At 52.1% G+C, this 16,476-nt stretch overlaps 6 protein-coding genes across 6 annotated transcripts; 4 read left to right on the top strand and 2 right to left on the bottom strand.

Annotated features, from left to right (window-relative positions):
* Positions 1–29: 29 nt before the first annotated feature.
* On the top strand, positions 30–776 carry BD324DRAFT_647670 (hypothetical protein; the record flags this gene model as incomplete). The annotated part of the gene is made up of 2 exons (XM_022017699.1): positions 30–162; positions 232–776. 2 exons carry the CDS (start codon positions 30–32, stop codon positions 774–776), a joined length of 678 nt encoding a protein of 225 aa, XP_021874436.1.
* Positions 777–2,422: 1,646 nt separating this feature from the next.
* Positions 2,423–6,805, bottom strand: BD324DRAFT_647669 (hypothetical protein; the record flags this gene model as incomplete). Its single annotated transcript, XM_022017698.1, has 35 exons — positions 2,423–2,462; positions 2,502–2,518; positions 2,562–2,657; positions 2,708–2,755; positions 2,814–2,984; positions 3,030–3,049; positions 3,098–3,185; positions 3,228–3,416; positions 3,467–3,504; positions 3,542–3,626; positions 3,671–3,747; positions 3,788–3,862; positions 3,897–3,940; positions 3,981–4,028; positions 4,072–4,188; positions 4,226–4,292; positions 4,336–4,350; positions 4,398–4,574; positions 4,620–4,689; positions 4,732–4,784; positions 4,823–4,992; positions 5,049–5,081; positions 5,129–5,180; positions 5,221–5,305; positions 5,363–5,451; positions 5,492–5,513; positions 5,558–5,728; positions 5,767–5,895; positions 5,936–6,037; positions 6,079–6,128; positions 6,169–6,216; positions 6,257–6,319; positions 6,370–6,459; positions 6,520–6,714; positions 6,775–6,805. 35 exons carry the CDS (start codon positions 6,803–6,805, stop codon positions 2,423–2,425), a joined length of 2,865 nt encoding a protein of 954 aa, XP_021874435.1.
* Positions 6,806–7,063: 258 nt separating this feature from the next.
* Positions 7,064–10,538, bottom strand: BD324DRAFT_611957 (hypothetical protein). Its single transcript, XM_022014333.1, has 4 exons — positions 10,330–10,538; positions 9,923–10,134; positions 7,760–9,882; positions 7,064–7,707 (listed from the first exon to the last, which is right to left on the bottom strand). The coding sequence occupies exons 1-4, from the start codon at positions 10,343–10,345 to the stop codon at positions 7,377–7,379; spliced, it is 2,682 nt and encodes an 893-aa protein (XP_021874434.1). The 5' UTR covers positions 10,346–10,538; the 3' UTR covers positions 7,064–7,376.
* Positions 10,539–12,450: 1,912 nt separating this feature from the next.
* On the top strand, positions 12,451–13,709 carry BD324DRAFT_575389 (kinase-like domain-containing protein; the record flags this gene model as incomplete). The annotated part of the gene is made up of 2 exons (XM_022013124.1): positions 12,451–13,492; positions 13,549–13,709. The coding sequence occupies 2 exons, from the start codon at positions 12,451–12,453 to the stop codon at positions 13,707–13,709; spliced, it is 1,203 nt and encodes a 400-aa protein (XP_021874433.1).
* Positions 13,710–13,909: 200 nt separating this feature from the next.
* BD324DRAFT_18801 (hypothetical protein) lies at positions 13,910–15,480 on the top strand. The gene is made up of 3 exons (XM_022012129.1): positions 13,910–14,684; positions 14,733–14,930; positions 14,985–15,480. The coding sequence occupies exons 1-3, from the start codon at positions 14,012–14,014 to the stop codon at positions 15,218–15,220; spliced, it is 1,107 nt and encodes a 368-aa protein (XP_021874432.1). The 5' UTR covers positions 13,910–14,011; the 3' UTR covers positions 15,221–15,480.
* BD324DRAFT_18808 (hypothetical protein) lies at positions 15,476–16,464 on the top strand. Its single transcript, XM_022012130.1, has one exon. It carries the CDS (start codon positions 15,741–15,743, stop codon positions 16,359–16,361), a length of 621 nt encoding a protein of 206 aa, XP_021874431.1. The 5' UTR covers positions 15,476–15,740; the 3' UTR covers positions 16,362–16,464.
* Positions 16,465–16,476: the final 12 nt, after the last annotated feature.

Here is a 16,476-nt window from a genome sequence, read left to right as displayed (position 1 = left end):
GTCCCCGGGCCACTTGACGCTCTGTCCTCATGTCCGAAACCCCCGCAACGGAAGCGGAAACATCCACATCCACATCGACGCCAGATGCCGCCTCTTCAGCCTCGGATCAAGCACCAAGCGACTCTTCGAGTAGCATGAGCTTGACAAAGCAGCAAGAAATCGGTGAGTATGATGACGCGTGACGCCTTGCTCCAATCGGGATGCAAGTCCTGACAATGCTTTAACGTCAAGGTATTGGCATTGGCGTGTTTGCACTGGTCCTCATCGTCTTCGGTTACCTCTACTACAAGAAGAAGCTATGTTTCAAGCCAAAGACGAGTGTCTGGAAAGATGATGAAGAGCATAGGACTGGAGGGAGGGTTTATCCCCGGAAGAGTAAGAGGGCGAGGGCGAACCAGCAAGAAAAGAGCGATGAGGAGGAGGAGAGTGAAATAGAGGAGTTAGAGTCGGATCAAGATGACGAGGATGAGGAGAAAGAAGAGGCGGAGGAGAAACCAATCAAGAAGAGTTCAAATGTCAGGGTCAATGATTCCAAGCGACTTTCGAGACCTGTAACGCGAAGTGAAAGAGCTACAAAAGCACTCAGCACGATCAAGGAAAAGGTTGAGAGGGATGAATCGAGACTTACATCCTCGGCTGGCACTATACCCAAATCGCGGCCAAAGAGTACGGTCCAGAAAGCTAGGGTAAGGGATGAGAGTGATGAGGAGAGCGAGGTAGGAGGAGAGGATGTGGAGGAGAAGCCGAGGCCTAGATCGAAGGCCCGGAGGAATTAGGAGCACGTCCCGCTCCAACAACGCACTGCGCGGTAGAACTATGCAGTGTCAAGTGTCGAAGTCGTCACATACATAGAAACTCTCCAGACTGGGATGCCTGCGGTCCCATTATTACTCCTGAGGACCTTTCAATGAACCGCGAAATCCCCTCTAAAACAAGCACAGCCGTCTCGCTTACGTCCTTTCACCTCTTACGCCCTCCACGCGCACAAAGGAAGGATGCAAGATTTGTTGCACTAACAGGACACACCACCCTTCCCCCTCTGACACTTTTCTGCATATTTGGCTGTCATATACTGTACAGCGGGATATGGAAGAAGCTGAGACCGTCCCAACAGAAAATCAAACACCTCTTGCTAGTGAGGCAGCGCCTGGCCTCCCCCTCACCTGATTGGAAAGCTGATATCATCTAGAAGTGATGATTGTCTTGGTGGCATTGAGTACAGCGAACATTTTGCTGGTAGGAGCTTGTTCACTGGTTGGACGAGCCTCTAGATCACCTTTCAGGGATAAATGACGAGACGGAGATAGTTTGAGAGGGAGACTGTGGCAGAAACTGCACTAATTACTGGCATGCACCCTGAACCCGAGGCAAATTGATTACTGGATCCTTGAAAGATGGAACCCGTCATGTCAGTATGCCGGTCTCTGACAGCGACTCCTACCCAAGGGGAGAGGCTTGGCTGAACGGCAATCCGCGACCCACATGTACAAGATTGGAAGCGTTTCGTCTCAGCGCTAACCGGTAACAGTTCATGATGACCCGCGAAACATTGATCAGGGCTTAGTGAACCAGTGCGCGTCTGCCTGATTCAAGCAGAACAACTGAAAGGATGTGTGCCATGTTCTTTTCACAACCCTCTCCTTGGACTTCACTCCAGGAGATACGCGCGAACACGGACACTAGTGGAGCATAAACCGAAGTTGTAGAAGTCCCTGTAGCATACCATCCGTCATGGTCTCGGAACAAGCTACAGGTGAGGGTTTTCTCAGTCATTGGGATGGTTCAATCACTAATACTGCACATTGCTCGATCCTGTCTTCAGCAGGCATCACTGCCACTTTGGCAATCTTGGTTGTCCTGACGTTGATCTGGCTCTACATGACGAAACGGAAACGATATGTCGAAAGTATCCTGCAGAAAGAGAGATGCTTCCGATGTGGTGGACGATTGGATTACGGTAATGAGAGAAACGAGGTGCGGCTCATGGTTCATGGTCATCCTGACGGCGAACATGCAATCTGGAGCCGCTTCATGTTGATTGGCTCGGCCAAGAAGAAAAGTTGGGAACAGGAGACGGTTGTGAGGAAGTGATAGGAGATCGGGAGGAGAGGATGAGACGTGGTGCCGTGCTTCGAGGCCCTCAGTCTCGCATGATTGTCGTTGAAAAGCTCAGATTATACGTAAGACGGCAGGATCAGGAGCATGTCTGGTTTTCCACCGCTTTGATCCATCTACCAGAGCACGTCGTTTACGGTCCACTATGGATGTATAGAAATGAATGGATTGATGAATGAGCTTCGGAATGTAGTGTATGCACGTAGCTGGAACGTGTTGGGTATCTGCACATGTAATGGCAGTCTTGAATGAGGTCGTTGTATTTGCGATAAGCCGGTGCTTGGGGTTCCGCGTCTTCACATTCCGCTCAGAGCCGCTCAACACCCTCGAGTTTGGTAAGCAGTCGACTAATGTCATTAGTGTGTAATCTCTGTATCACAGCTCACTTGTAGTGATCGTGCATCTGTAGCAGATCAGCCCATAACTCTCCTCCATTGAAAACATACCTGTTGCAACCTTCCCTCGCGGTTTGATACGTGAATTCCGATTTGGAGGGCGAGCTCCCACCAGTGCTTGGCAGCCTCGTATTTGCGCATTCTCCGCTTCAGCCAACGTTTGAACTGGGGGCGTACGATACCATCGCGAAGCCCACATTCCAGGCGCTGGTCATCAGCCACTCAATTTCTTCTTGAGGATACGTCTGTCAAATCGTCAGGTCATGTGGCACAACAAATGCTACAGTACATGTATGTACACACCGTCGGCGGAGCCGTTTTGATCACTTCAAGAGCTTTTTTGACATACTCCATGACCCTTGTCTGGTCTCCCTCTGCATTTCTGAGACGGACAAAGTCCACTGCAACTCGCACCCATCTGCTGTATCCGACGATGCCCTCTGGTTTTGATTTGTCGAAGGTCTGAATGAGAGTCTGTGATGGTCAGAATTAGCTCTGAGCCTTGCGATCACCACCCACCCCCAGAACTTGACCTGTAACTGGCAAAAGAATATGAGTTGATACAGCATGTGAAGGCTTCAGCTCACTCTCAACTGGACAGTCTGGATTTCTGTTGATGATGTCCATGACGCTCTCCATCACCTCTACTGTGTTCTTACTGCCCTCCGTAGGCATCTGCACAGAACCGGTGAGCGCATTGACTGTGGCGGGACACACCGTCACAGCTCTCGCCACTGCATCCCATTCTCCGCTTGCCGCCAACAGCTCAACTTCGAAGATCTTCAGGGTTCCAAAGATGGTGGCGAGCTGCAGCCTCGAGACCTTGTCCTGAACATTCTTAAGAGCGTCGGTGACTGCATCTCGGCACACCGGGAGGTAGTTTCTCAAGCCTTCAAGTAGCTGTTTCTATAGTGACATTTGCGCTAGACCCACGAGGATGATATTTACTGACTCACCTTCTCTATGCCCGGCTCCATACTACGAAAGGAGAACACTGAATCATTAGTGACAGATTCATCGCGGATACTCACAATTGCCACAGAAACAAGTATACTTCGCGATGGCAACATATGTTGACCATCGGGGATCGATGCCTTCCGGTATCATGTCCATGAGCTATCGAGTGATGCTCAGCGTACCCCAAGTACGTGGCTGCTTACCTGCGCAGCGGTGTCGAAGATGCTCGCCACGACGGATTGGGAGCATGTTGCGATACTCTTGATGCCCATGTTGTATGCTGAAGTCGGTCAGGTTCACGTATCACAACGCCTGATTACCAGTCTTGGCGACCCAGGCAACATCTGAACCGTGCTGTTGGACAAAGTCGGGATCACTATAGCAGTCTTGAGTGACTGTATGGTTAGCGAGATCAGACTTTCCACGAACTGTTCTTGACAACCCCTTGGATGCGCTCGAACAGCTCCTCGTCTCTTGCAAGGCGTCAATCGGAAGGACTGTGTGTCAACTTACCCAGATGCCTCCTTCTCCACACCCTTGTAAAGCAGATGGATTAGCGCTCTGATAGCGTTAGCGGCAGCATCATTTTGTGGTGTCCCCGTACTTCGGCAGTTCCATCTTTGACAGGTACAACTCCTCCGAGAACTGATCGGCCATCGACAGCATCAACTGAATGCAGGCTATAAGCACTTGATCGTATTCGGATCGCTGAGACAACGACCTTGGTCGTGTTAGAATACACTCAATTTTGCACCTACGCCACATTGAGCAATTGATTTGCGCCCAGATCTTCGCAACTAGCCATTTTCTGGATCGCCTCAATGGCTGCAGAGATCAGTCGCAATGCTCTGAAGTCAATTGTACCTACCTACTTCTTCTTGACCTTGAACAATATCAGCGATCCACTCATTGCCCTCGTCTTTCACTCACCCATATTCAGCCCGATCAGGAAGTGTAGATAATATGTGGCAGCTCCTTCCTCTGGGCAATCCCTAATCTTGGCTTTGGCGCGGTCGTAGTCTCCTGCGAGAATATGGCACATCGCTGCCTTGCGCAGAATCTTGTCGGAATCGTCAACAGCCAGCACCGGATGAGCTGCAAGGGTGTCTGGACAAGAATCAGCCAACAGAGCAGACGGTTACAAGAACGTACACAACCCGGCCGCCTGGTTGTACCTTTTCTGCTCAGCCTCGACGAGGAGATCGGCAAGACCGTACAGAGTCTGAAGCTGCGTCAGCTACGGAGGGAGCAGCTCATGTCTCACGTGAGCACATGCTGTTCGCTCGATATCAGACATCTCCCCACTGTTCATCATGCCTGACTTAATGAGCTGGGTTCACTATCGGGAAGCCTACCGTCTAGCAGGCGTCCGACAAAGACTATGCAGCGCTCGGGATCCGACACCGCCCGGCCTCGAGAGGCATAGATTACATTGAGTAGGATGGTACCGGTAAAAGCCTTTGCGGGCTCATAACGTAAAGAGCTATTGAGGAAAAGCTCCATTGCCCAATCATGTTTGTCAACGCTGAACACGTACAGGGTCAGCGGTAAAGCTCAGTCTGGGCTTGTCACATAACAAACTCTTCCCGGAACCGGCTAATCTCAAACAGCAACCTAGCCTCAAAGTCAGCCGGATGGTCCAACCTTGCCTGTCAGCTCACGAGTGGACATTTTCCATCGACCAAATCATCGTATCGACCGCGAGTCGGAAGTCTGGTAGAGTTAATGAGCGTGGCACACCAGATCAACGCACGCTTCTTGAAATCATCCTCAGTGCCACCTCTCTCCTTGAGAAGCGACAAACTGTAGAGTGCAAGAGCATGTATGGATCGAGGATCCTGGTGTTGATCGGATCAGCGACGGCACACCGAGAGCTTCGTTTGAGGCAGACTGACTCCTTCGCCAATCATTTCTTGAAGACTTTGTACTGCTGCGTATCCTCTTTCAAGGGAGTCAGGGTCACCTTTGAGTCGATAAGCTTTGACTGAGAAATTGTCAAGCGAGGCTCCAGATTCTGAGTTTACTCATGGTATGGACCACCGAAATCTAAGCTCTTAGCTTCTCTCCACCACTGAAAGATTCGAACTGACTTCAAGCTCAAACCATCTAGCATCCTCCCCAAAGTCTTGCTGGAGCAGATTTGCAGCCTCAAGGCAAATGTGGGTCCATGCGAGGGCATCATCCAGATAATACAGCTGATCAGCACCTTTGAAGCACAGCTCTTCACTGATTTTCCAACAGTGATGCGCCAGCCGTTTGACCTGCTCAGAATCAGTTATTTATCCTTCCAAGGCCATACATCGGTGATGTTGAGCTGACCCATTCTGCGGAGATCTGGAAGCGAGTCATCCACCGTCCGGTCGGAAGTCTTACCGAGTGCTTTGCGAGCGATGGTACTGGCCAGTTGAGCGTTGTCCTCGTTGAAAGCCTGCGGAGCGTGAACACCGTGCACTTTTCTGTATATTCACAAAGTCGATTCGGACGAGGTAGAAGTCCAGAATGGAACCCAGTACTTCAGCAGTATCTGCAGAGTGTTTTCCGGACAGCACTGTCCTGATATCTTGCTCGAGCTGGTCATACTTTAGTCCCGATAAGGGCCAAAAGACCTCACCTCAGCCCCATGTGTCAACAGTTCTTCCAGCTTAGCCTTCTGGTTGGATGCTGAATCAAAGTCAGATCAGCGGCTAGTGCCTACACTCACCCATTACGGCGGCGGCGGTTCGGCTGAGAAGGTATAGGTCCCTCTGCACTGAGGAAGGTCTCAGTCGAGCAAGAAGCAGAACACTCACATTGACTAGGACGAGGCTTGGAGTCGCTAGCCGCTTCGATCATCTTGTAGGCAGTGAGACGCACTGTCGCGGTCATGTCAGCTCAGGAAATCAGTCCCTTTTCCATAACTCACCCTGCGCCGCGATATCGAGATCTTCCTTGATCTCTGCATTTCCTTCGTATCTCTTGCTTGCTGCTCGAGCTTGGTTGAAGATGGACACGCCTGGGTACATATGAGGATAGAATTCAGCGTAACCGGTGCCCTCGAGGGCCTTCTACTCACCCTCCGTATCGAGCCAATCTGCCTTCTGAGCATCACCATCCCCTCTCCCCCTCTTGCCCTTCCTTCGTCCTCCATAAGCTCCCACAGTCGTCTGAACGGCACTCAGTGCTTCTTTCAGGCTCTCCACTCGGTCGGATGGTGTTGTCGAACTGACAGGCAGGTAGATGAGGAGAGGTCTGAGATGCTTCAGAGCCTCTAAATAGGAGAGATTCAGCATCAGCTCGCTTCAAAACGTATCGGATCGTTGGGGCACACCTTGGATTGGCCCAAAGTAGTCTTGCGGCATGTTTGCCGGCTTGCAGACAGTTTGGACGTGTGGTTGCCGAGTGAGGTACAGTGTTAAACACATTGTTAGAAGTCAAGGTCGTGGAACGAGGTTGACTGGACGCAAATCTGAAACGTCAGGGGTAAAAGGTCGGAGGTCTGTGCGAAATCATTCGCGTCGGTGGCTCGGGATTTGTTGCAGATTCAAAGCCGCTCTGGATCAGAAATGTTCCAGCACCTAATCTGAGCATTGCATGATATGTCAGAAGAAGAGGCCACTCCGTCATCTGTAATGTCATTACTGAGCCGTCCGACTGTCTAGCGGGTGCCTCGAACGGAATCGCGGCCGAGTCTCTTCATTTTGTGTAGATACATGCAAAACGGAAATTTGACTTTAGGAACACAACGCTCAAAGAGTGAGGAATGGTACAAAGATACGATGGAGTATGGTCTCAAGGGAGATAGCACAACGGGAAGAGGAGTACAAGGGTAAGAAGCCGAATAGGATGACAACTGATCGCTCGGTCGTCATTTTCGAAAAGGTGGTACAGAAAAATAATCGTACAATGTCGTGATGGGGCTCGCAAAGGTTCCTACTGATCAGCAATCTGCATGAGAGCCACGATGGTTCCGACAGAGCCCAACGCAACGCCAAGCATCATCCCTTTGAGCGTTGCGCCGAGTGTACTCTGTGGACCAGGAGCAGGAGCGGGATTAGGCGTAGAGCCAAGGGTCAGCTTGGCGACTTTGGCTGGAGGAGGCGTGATGCTGGGGCTTGCGAAGGACGATCCTTGGACGATATGGACCTGTTCTTCGTCCGACTCTAGAGATCTTTTCCGATTTTCAGGCGTGATGGGGCCGTCGGAAGATTCGTCAAACGAGTCACGTCGGATATGTCGTTGGGGCGCCGAAACGCTCCTGTATCTAGAACCTTGCGTCAATACGGGATGAGAATTACTCATTAACAGTCACTCACCGCCGCAAGAGCAATTTGATAGATTTGCTTTCATCAGGTTTGCTATCCCCGAAGCGTTCCACAGTGTCTGCAATTTCAGGGTAGGAGTTCCGGCTCATGTCCCATCGTCTCCATGCAGCTTTCATTTGATTGATATACGCTTCTTGATTGGGACCGGGCTCAGCAGCCCCTCGAACGAGCTTCCTGACCATTGTGACCAGGTCGCTGATGAGTATCGGGCGGTCGGATGGGTTGGCGGCGAGGAGACCATCAAATAAATCAGGTTGAATCCCATTTGGCTTATGGTATCCGAGCACTCGTTCCGCTTCATCACGATGCTTCTGCTCAATGAGGAGCATGATTAAAAGGTTGAGACCTTCCCTGGGCGGGTGTGTATCGACATCGACTGATGCTGCCCCAGTGACGCCGGTAAGAGTGTTGTCATTTCGGACAGATCCCTGTGGACGATGGGCGGCATAAGTCATGTCTGTGTCACATGGCAAGTCGGACAGTACGCGGTTTCTGATTATGTTCCGGCGGTGGCTGCTGCTTACGGAATTCCTTCTCGAGGTACGTCCTTGGGGAGCGTGATCGTCTGAAGCCATGCCAAATAAGCTTTCGTAAAGGTTCTGAACACTGTCCATGATATCACCGGCGTGATCTTCAGAGCACCTGCCCCCTACCCCTTCGAAATTGTCTCCATACTTGTCCGCTTCAGACGCGTGATCGTCGACTATGTGTTCTGGATCGACGTCAGGTCCACCATTTTCGACCGAGGCTGCTTGTGCTTGTTCGAACTGCGAGACATAATTGGATCCATGATGGTCCGCAGTCTCAAGAAGAAGATCGCCGAGACCCACAGCCGCACAGGGTTGTCGGGCAGCGGATCGGATGGGCGCTTCGAGACCAGAGGGATCGGAAACGTTTGATGCGGGTTGCAAAGGCCCAAGCGAGTCGGCATGGGATTGATCGGACACTGATCCATCAGAGATGCGAGATTCAGCGGATGTGACATCGGATCCATAGAGCAAACTGTCACTGATAGGGCTGTCTAGCCAGGAGACTTCCGAAGGGATTTCATCTTCGTATTCGTCTTCCATCTCCTCATCTGCTTCACTGTGCAGTTCATCATCGTCACTGATATAATCGTCTCCGGCACTCGATCCGTGCGAAAGTGAACGACCGTCAGCAGAATCATATTGATCGACTTCAACGGCTTGAGGTGAGCTGGCATTGACACGTGCGGCATCGGACTCAGGATCGTCCCCGGCGTCAGCCATGGGAGAAGCGGCATCGTATGCGCTGATATCCTGGTCTTCTTGAGGTCGCTCCAAAACGATAGGCACTACCTCGACAGGGAGCTCGATAATCGGAGCTTCTACCACCGGTTCTGATTGGATCAAAGTGACACGGATGACTTTGTCTTCAGCATCTTCGCTCGCACGAGAACGAGGAAGGTCTTCGTCCAACTCGCTCTGATAGAGGATGGAAGGAGGAACACCATATCCTGCATGAGATCGCTCTTGATCTGAAGATTCGCCTGCAGACACTCCATCGACAGAGACCAGTTCGACATGCTGAGTTGCGCGCATAGCTTCTCCCCAGAATGCAGGATCGTCTTCCGAGTCCGCCACCGAAATGGCGTCTTCGGCCTTGACTTCTGCTTTCATCTCTATACCCGAGTCTGACAGGCATACTGGCTCCTGTCGTGTGCCTTCAGTCTGTGCGATGTATCGACGAACTTTGCTCGAGACGCCAATGATGGTATTAGTAGTCTCCGCGAAATGTCTCAAAGCCCAAGCCTTTTCGACCACCCCCATTGATTTCCGACCGTTGGGGGCGCGAGGCTCTCCGAATTGAGGACATCGGAAATGGATTGTCAATCGAAGTGGCTCCAGAATGCCAGTGGCGGTTGTGATGGATCGACCAAGAGTGATGACATCGCCGTCAAGTAGCTGGACAGGGGCGAAAGGGAGTATTGACATTTTGCGGCCGTTCAAAAGCTTATAATTGGCATCTGAGGCGCGATCGGCGTGCAAAATGGTGGTTCCATGTCGCGAGCCCAAGTCGGTGAGGTAAACGTGACCCTTGTGGGTGACGTTGAGACGAGCATGAGCGCGCGAGATCGAAGAGATGTTGAAGTCCTACAATGCCTTCAGACTAAGCTCAGCAGTGTCCACTTACGCCTGAATCCTCTCGAATCTCCAAAGCGCTAGCCTTGCGACCAAGGATCAATCCATAGTCAATAGATCTTTCTTTCTTGGCATCGGCGTCCTTTGCAAACAGAATATCAGTTCGGCGGTCATGCAGTTGCGTAAGACAGTCGAGAGTGATCCTTCGGATAAGAGCGTTATTGATACCGGATGCTGCCTCGGGAGTGAGTGAGATGAACCAGTCTGTGAAGGGATGTCAGTCAATGTACCTGAATGGGGGTCGTCAAGAGTGGCACAGGGTGGCAACAGGTGAAAGCGTGAGGTGAAGATGCAGTGGTGCCCAAGAGCATATCGTGCGACAATCAATGGAGGCATATGAGTAGTAGCGAACCTCCCTCTTGACACTCGTATACCCCATCATTCACGAGACAGACCTACCTTTGTGCTCTGGCATGGTTGCGGCGGTCGTAGAGATAAGATGGTCTTAGCGGCGGGATCGATAGCAGAGTCCCGCCAATCACGCCGTAAGACGTGAGGGCGTCTCTATGGTGGCCTGAGATGCCCCTTAACTATAGTGGTGAACGAATGTCTATGATGAATGCAAAGACGTGTTGGAGGGAATGGAGGTGAGACGTGAGAGCGATAACTTGACTCTGATCTGAGCGGCAACTCGGCTAGACCCGGGAAGGGACGCGGACTGAGCGGGAGCAATTAATTCACAAAGGGTAGGACTGTTTAAAGGTGCCACGTGATCAAGTGTGGGTGGCACGCACTGGGAGCGGTCAGGAACGAAAACTGGATGCATGTACATGTAGTGAGCTCCTGCCCAATATGAGACCACTTGTGAAGGTCTGTCTAATGTACTCGGAACGCGATATACAATGTGACTGATCTGCAGCGGCACCCTCCGCACGATTGTACTCCCGGAGTGAAGTTCTCCCGTCCAGCTATCAAGAAAAAAAAAGAGCAACTGGCCAGCTGGTAGGGCTAGGTCAGATTACTCAGGCACGGGCAGGATGCGTGGGCTGTGAGGTCAGTCTGGAGTTATAGGCAGCGGCATATGCAGGGCGTGAGCGTAGGTGTCGTGATCAGGAACAAGAGTGCGAGAAGGGCGCTGGAGAGAGCGAGAGGAAGATGTGTGAGTGGCGTATTATGGAAAAACAGGCAAAAAAGCAGCAGCAGAATTCACTGAAATTGGCTGAGAATGGTAAGAAAATAGGACGCGGCAGTCCCGAGTTCAGTAAGGGTGGCGAGGAGGTTGTTCAGGCAGAAGGGCACGAGAAAGGGACATCCGACATGCCATGCAGGGGCTGCGTGTAGGATGCAGAGTGAACGAGGAGAAAGAAGGGCGACACACAGAGAGAGAGAGAGAGACACTAGCGATGATGTGCATATGATCCTACTAGGAAAAAGAAACGGAAGATCTCCGTCTTTTAATAGCTCACGCCGGGTTGGGTATCTTCTTCTTTGTTCTTCACCTTTCACTTTTGTTCTTCGTTTCCCTCCCCCCTCCTGCAGCAGGCTCGCAAATCATCCGACCCAGCCAGCCAGCCAGCCAGCCACACCTAGGTCGGTGAGGTAGGTGGTGAAAGTCTTGAGCGGTTTTGGCCATCGAGATCGGAATCTAGGGTTAGAAGAAGATCAGTACGGTCACGAGGCACATCACAGCGTCTACTTGAACGACGACGACAGTCGGGCCTCACAACTTTTTATCTCACCCTTGGCACCCATGAGCCACTAGTCTGGCCTCGTGAAATAGCAGACAAACTCACGCGACTTTGGATCTTCAGTCCTTCAGTGTCAGTTGTTCTCTGCCTTTGGACCTCTCCGTGCCTTTCAACTCCCCATCTGGCTGTCTCATTCAACATTCCTTCTACGCCCACGCCCATTTCTTCCATTATTCGGTTCGGCTCCGCGCCTCTCTTCCTCTCTCTCTCTCTCTCTGTGTGGACCTCTTTTCTCCTCCCGCTTCACTTCATTCGACAAGAAAGGTCAGATACCTAGGAGCATACTTGATCATTTGATCTTCCCTCCCCATCTCCTCAACCTCCTTTTTCTGCCATCTGTTGCCACATAACTTTCCCCTCTATCATGTCGTCGCATCAAGAGGGCTCGACCGCCCCTCCTTCGGCTACTCTCGGACCGCCATCATCGACTGCTTCTTCATCCTCCTCATCATCACAACCTAAAAAGTTCAAATTCGACCCCATGTCTATGCTACTGCCTCATGAGAAGAAAATGTACGCTGCAAAGGCCGCTACAGGATCTCAAGGAGGCGTAGCGACGGGGTACACCATGGGACAACCCCAAGCTGGGACGTATGTGCCTTCAGGTGAGCATTTTGGCGCGCGATCTCCTCCCCTTCCTTCCCTCCCTTTCCATCCCCTCTCTCGGGTTGGCTGAATTGACACTGGCCTAGCTCAAAAATCTTACTTTACACCCCGACAATCTAGCGATTTGCCATTATCTCCCGCCGCATCCAACGTCTCTACTCCCCCTCCACTGTTTGAAACACCCGTTTATGGTGTCAGCACGATCCCAGATGGTCCGCCGTCTTACATGTCCGCCGCATCTTCACGCTCGCAGTCTCCCACTGCAACGTCTAGACACGCGTCCAGGTCTTTTGGAAGACCTCCATCTCCCCATTCGTCAAGGCTGGAAGATTGGGAGATTGTGGAAACGCTAGGAACAGGAACATTCGGCCGTGTGCTATTGGTCAGACAACGTCCAACTTATCGCCCCACGTCGTATCATCCCATCTTCCCTCATCTCTACCAAACGCTTGATCCTCACACGCCATCGCCTTCGTCTACCTCTCATGCGGACGGTCAACTCCCTCACTTTGCCATGAAGGTGTTGAAGAAATCCGAGATTGTCCGCCTGAAGCAAGTCGAACATATAACTTCGGAACGACGCATTCTCGAAGCTATACGGCATCCATTCATCGTCGAACTGCACACGACCTATCAGGATGAGATCAACGTCTACATGCTTCTATCCTACGTCCCAGGAGGTGAACTTTTCTCACACCTCCGACGCGCGGGACGGTTCTCCGCCGACGTCACGCGATTCTACCTCGCTTCCATTGTCCTTGCCATCGAATACCTTCACTCGCACGATATCATCTATCGTGATCTCAAACCAGAGAATCTGCTCCTCGACAGAGTCGGATACCTTCGCATCACCGATTTTGGATTCGCCAAAATCGTTGAGGATCGCACGTACACTCTGTGCGGAACACCCGAATACCTCGCACCGGAAATCGTCCTTTCTCACGGACATGGGAAAGCTGTCGACTGGTGGGCTCTCGGTATCTTGGCTTTTGAGATGCTCGCCGGTTACCCTCCATTCTTTGACGATCATCCATTGGGCATCTATGAAAAGATTCTCCGCAACGAAGTGGCTTTCCCGAGTCATATTGATCCCTACGCCAAGGATCTCATAAGAGGGCTGTTGACTGCCGATAGAAGTAAACGTCTAGGCAATCTCAGAGGAGGTGGCAGAGATGTCATGAAACATGCTTGGTTTGCAGGCGTAGACTGGGGTACTTTGGAGAGGAAGGAGATTGGTGCGCCAATCGTCCCTCGAGTCGCCAGCATGGGTGAGCCTGCATTCTGATGGACATGACATGGCCAATTGCTGATGATGATCACTCAGGCGATTCTCAGAACTTTCAACGATACCCTCCGCCTCGACCGTCCGAGTTGCCGGGAATCTTTGGACAACCCTATGATTCCACAAAAGATCAAGCTTATGGCAATATATTTGCTTCTTTTTCGTTCCCCAGTACAGGGTCTCTGGCCAGGGATGACTTTTGAGCGAGCGTTTAGGGGATGCTTGTGCGTTGTATACATATGTGTAGATGCTCCTTGTGTGAGGTGGTGGTCGTTCTATGCAGCTGCCCATGTTCATTCACTCACGGTGATAGTGGAGCATGATGATGATTAATTGTCACGCTGAACACTGGTCCCTGTGACGTCAAAAGAAAAGAGAACACAGTCGCGGCGAATATTATGCATACCAAGCTGGCTCCAAGGTATATTAGGTGCCAACTCGAATTTACAGCAGCATCACTACATCTTTCATCTCACCTCACCTCGTTCATTTTACATCTTACAACATGAACACTGTCGGCGCAATCCTATCCTCTATGCCTGCTGATCCAAGAATGGCTCCAGGCTCATTATCTCAGGCTACGGCTACCCCACACGGTCCAGCAGGAGCGACAGCTCAGACTTCGGGCTTTGTGGAGGCCAAAAGTGGGGACGGTACCCATGTAACTGGCGTATCTTCTACCAAGCCATCGACAAGTACAACGACCTCTTCCTCTACGAATCAGTCAACCAGTCCAGGAAGCTCTCTTCTTGCTGAAGCAGAAGCTCGCTTTTCATCCATCTCAGCAGGCATCGGTTCATTCTTATCCTCTGGAGGATCCGCAGATGGTCATCCCCCTGTCTTACCTGCTGGTCACTCTACCACAGGCTTCTTGACAGGTTTCAACCCATCTCTTCAGCCAGGTGGAGGTCTCGCTACGAACCCTCTGGTACCTAGACCTGGGGAGAGCATAGACCCAGCAACGGGTAAACCTCACCAAGCTGGATTGACCAGAGCTCAGTTGGAGGCTAAACGAGCTGCGGAAGCTTCTGGAGCGTCAATCGCCGCGAGCTCCATGAGTGGAACCGCCAGTGGATCGGGCACTCACCTCGAAGACCTCAGTGGGAGAGAACAAGCCGCAAGACAATTGACAGGCACTGTACCAGTCCCTGCCCTTGCTCCTGCGCCAGCACTCCCAGGTGAGTCTAGCGAGGCTTGAGATCCAGCCGTCACTGACGATCTTTCAGGTACGAGAATCGGAGCGCCCATCGATCCTGCGGGCGCCAATGGCACAGGACACCACTCCGTCCTTGACGATGTCAACCATGGTCTTGAAAAGGTCGTCGATATGTTACCTCAGGGCCTCAAAGAACGACTGGCGGGAGTCAACGACCCCAAAGGTAAAATGTCAGAAGCGGAGCGAGAGAAAAGGTTGAGTGCGCAGGGTATGTCTCTTTCTGGCAGTATGACTTGATCCCTCGCTGATGTTCACACGTCAGGGATCCTCGAATCGGCCAGACAACAAGGTGGCAGGATCTTCCAAGATTTCAAGGAATCATTCAACGAGGACTTCAGATCTTCACCCAAAAGTGACAAGTCGGGTGCAGGAAGCACCGGAGTCATTGCAAGTGTCAAAGAGCTTTGGACAGACGTCACTGGTCCAGGAGCTGGGAACTTGTCAAAGGGCCCATCAGGTGGGTCCATAAGGCGTCTTCAGCGTTCGCTAATGATCTAGTCTTCACTCATGTGCCACCCGCCGATAAGCTCACCGCGCAAGCTGCTGCCCATTCTGGAGGCGTCGGAGACCTCCCTGGCAAGCCAACAGAGGCGGGTGTTGCCGTTCTACCGGACGAGAAGGGTGAGTGAGAGGTCAAGGGAAGCGCTGACTGTCAGTCGCAACGGAGAAGGAGCAACGATTTTTGCCAGGAGAAGTGGCTGGAGGCAGTAAGACTGAGAGCGCCGCTGGTGAGTCCGGCTCAAGTATCTGACCGTAACCGATATCTGACATTTCGTCAGACAAGGCCGTCCCGATCGCTGCGGTCACAGCGGTGGCTGCTGGATCAGCCGTCGGCGCCGATGCAGCCCTCGCACCACCTCTGCCAGCTACGACGCTAGGTTCCGGAGCTGCACACGGAGCGACGGACCTCGACTCGGTCGCAGGTGTCTCCACGGACAGTGCCACATCGATTGAACCTGCCACAGCTCAGCGTGTTGGCGCGCTTGATGTTGCGCCCAGAGGAGAGCGATCAACCTCGATGGCCAGCGTCACTGCAATCAGCAGAGGTCACGAAGGTGTCCGTCATTCGACCACTTCCTCACCTCTAGCCAACGATGCCAACGTTTCAGGACCTAATGACAATTCCTTGGCAACGGGTGCGGCTGAAGGCGCTGGAGTCGCAGGTGCGACGGCACTAGTTGGCAGTCTTGCACTCAAAGACTCTGCTCCCGGCCGTCATGAAGATGGAGTCGGGCATCCTTCGACCCGAGCACCCGAGACGACTAGAGAACCTGGGTCGTATCCCAAGGCAGACTTGAGCGGCGAAGCGGACCACGATCACAAGCCAAGCACGATGACCTCGACCGAGAGCAAGAATGCCACCAGCACCGCGAGTGCCGCTGGTGGACTTGGCCCCGCGGGAACCGTCGCTCCTGATTCTGATCGTGCCCAGACACAGACACCCACTACGACCTCGAACCAAAGTCACACAACTGCTGGACACGATGGAAAGAGACGAACGTCTAGCGGTGGATCCAGTAAGAAGAAAGTTGGGTTCATGAGCAAGCTCAAGGGAGAGATCAAGGTCATTTCGGGAAAGTTGGACCACGATAAGGAGAAGGTTGAGGCGGGAAAGCGAATGATCCACGGAGGTGAGTGACGATGGAAGCGCTCGACATCGTCCCTCATGTGCTGACGAGTGGGATCTCAGAATGAGCGGCAGGTAGATAGCCTGATACACGGTAGAATAATGAACTTTGTTTCTTGTGTTTTCG

The sequence above is a fragment of the Kockovaella imperatae genome (assembly GCF_002102565.1).
Source record: "Kockovaella imperatae strain NRRL Y-17943 chromosome Unknown BD324scaffold_1, whole genome shotgun sequence".
NCBI lineage: Eukaryota > Fungi > Basidiomycota > Tremellomycetes > Tremellales > Cuniculitremaceae > Kockovaella > Kockovaella imperatae.
This window is presented reverse-complemented; position numbering and strand designations above follow the sequence as displayed.

Coding starts and splice junctions, on each gene's coding strand:
- BD324DRAFT_611957 (XM_022014333.1), bottom strand. Junction 9,883..9,922: donor AGATTCGAGAGGATTCAGGC/GTAAGTGGACAC, acceptor AAGGCATTGTAG/GACTTCAACATCTCTTCGAT. Junction 7,708..7,759: donor ATCAAATTGCTCTTGCGGCG/GTGAGTGACTGT, acceptor GCAAGGTTCTAG/ATACAGGAGCGTTTCGGCGC.
- BD324DRAFT_18801 (XM_022012129.1), top strand. CDS start 14,012: ATGAACACTGTCGGCGCAATCCTATCCTCTATGCCTGCTGATCCAAGA. Junction 14,685..14,732: donor TCCTGCGCCAGCACTCCCAG/GTGAGTCTAGCG, acceptor ACGATCTTTCAG/GTACGAGAATCGGAGCGCCC. Junction 14,931..14,984: donor GAAAAGGTTGAGTGCGCAGG/GTATGTCTCTTT, acceptor TTCACACGTCAG/GGATCCTCGAATCGGCCAGA.
- BD324DRAFT_18808 (XM_022012130.1), top strand. CDS start 15,741: ATGGCCAGCGTCACTGCAATCAGCAGAGGTCACGAAGGTGTCCGTCAT.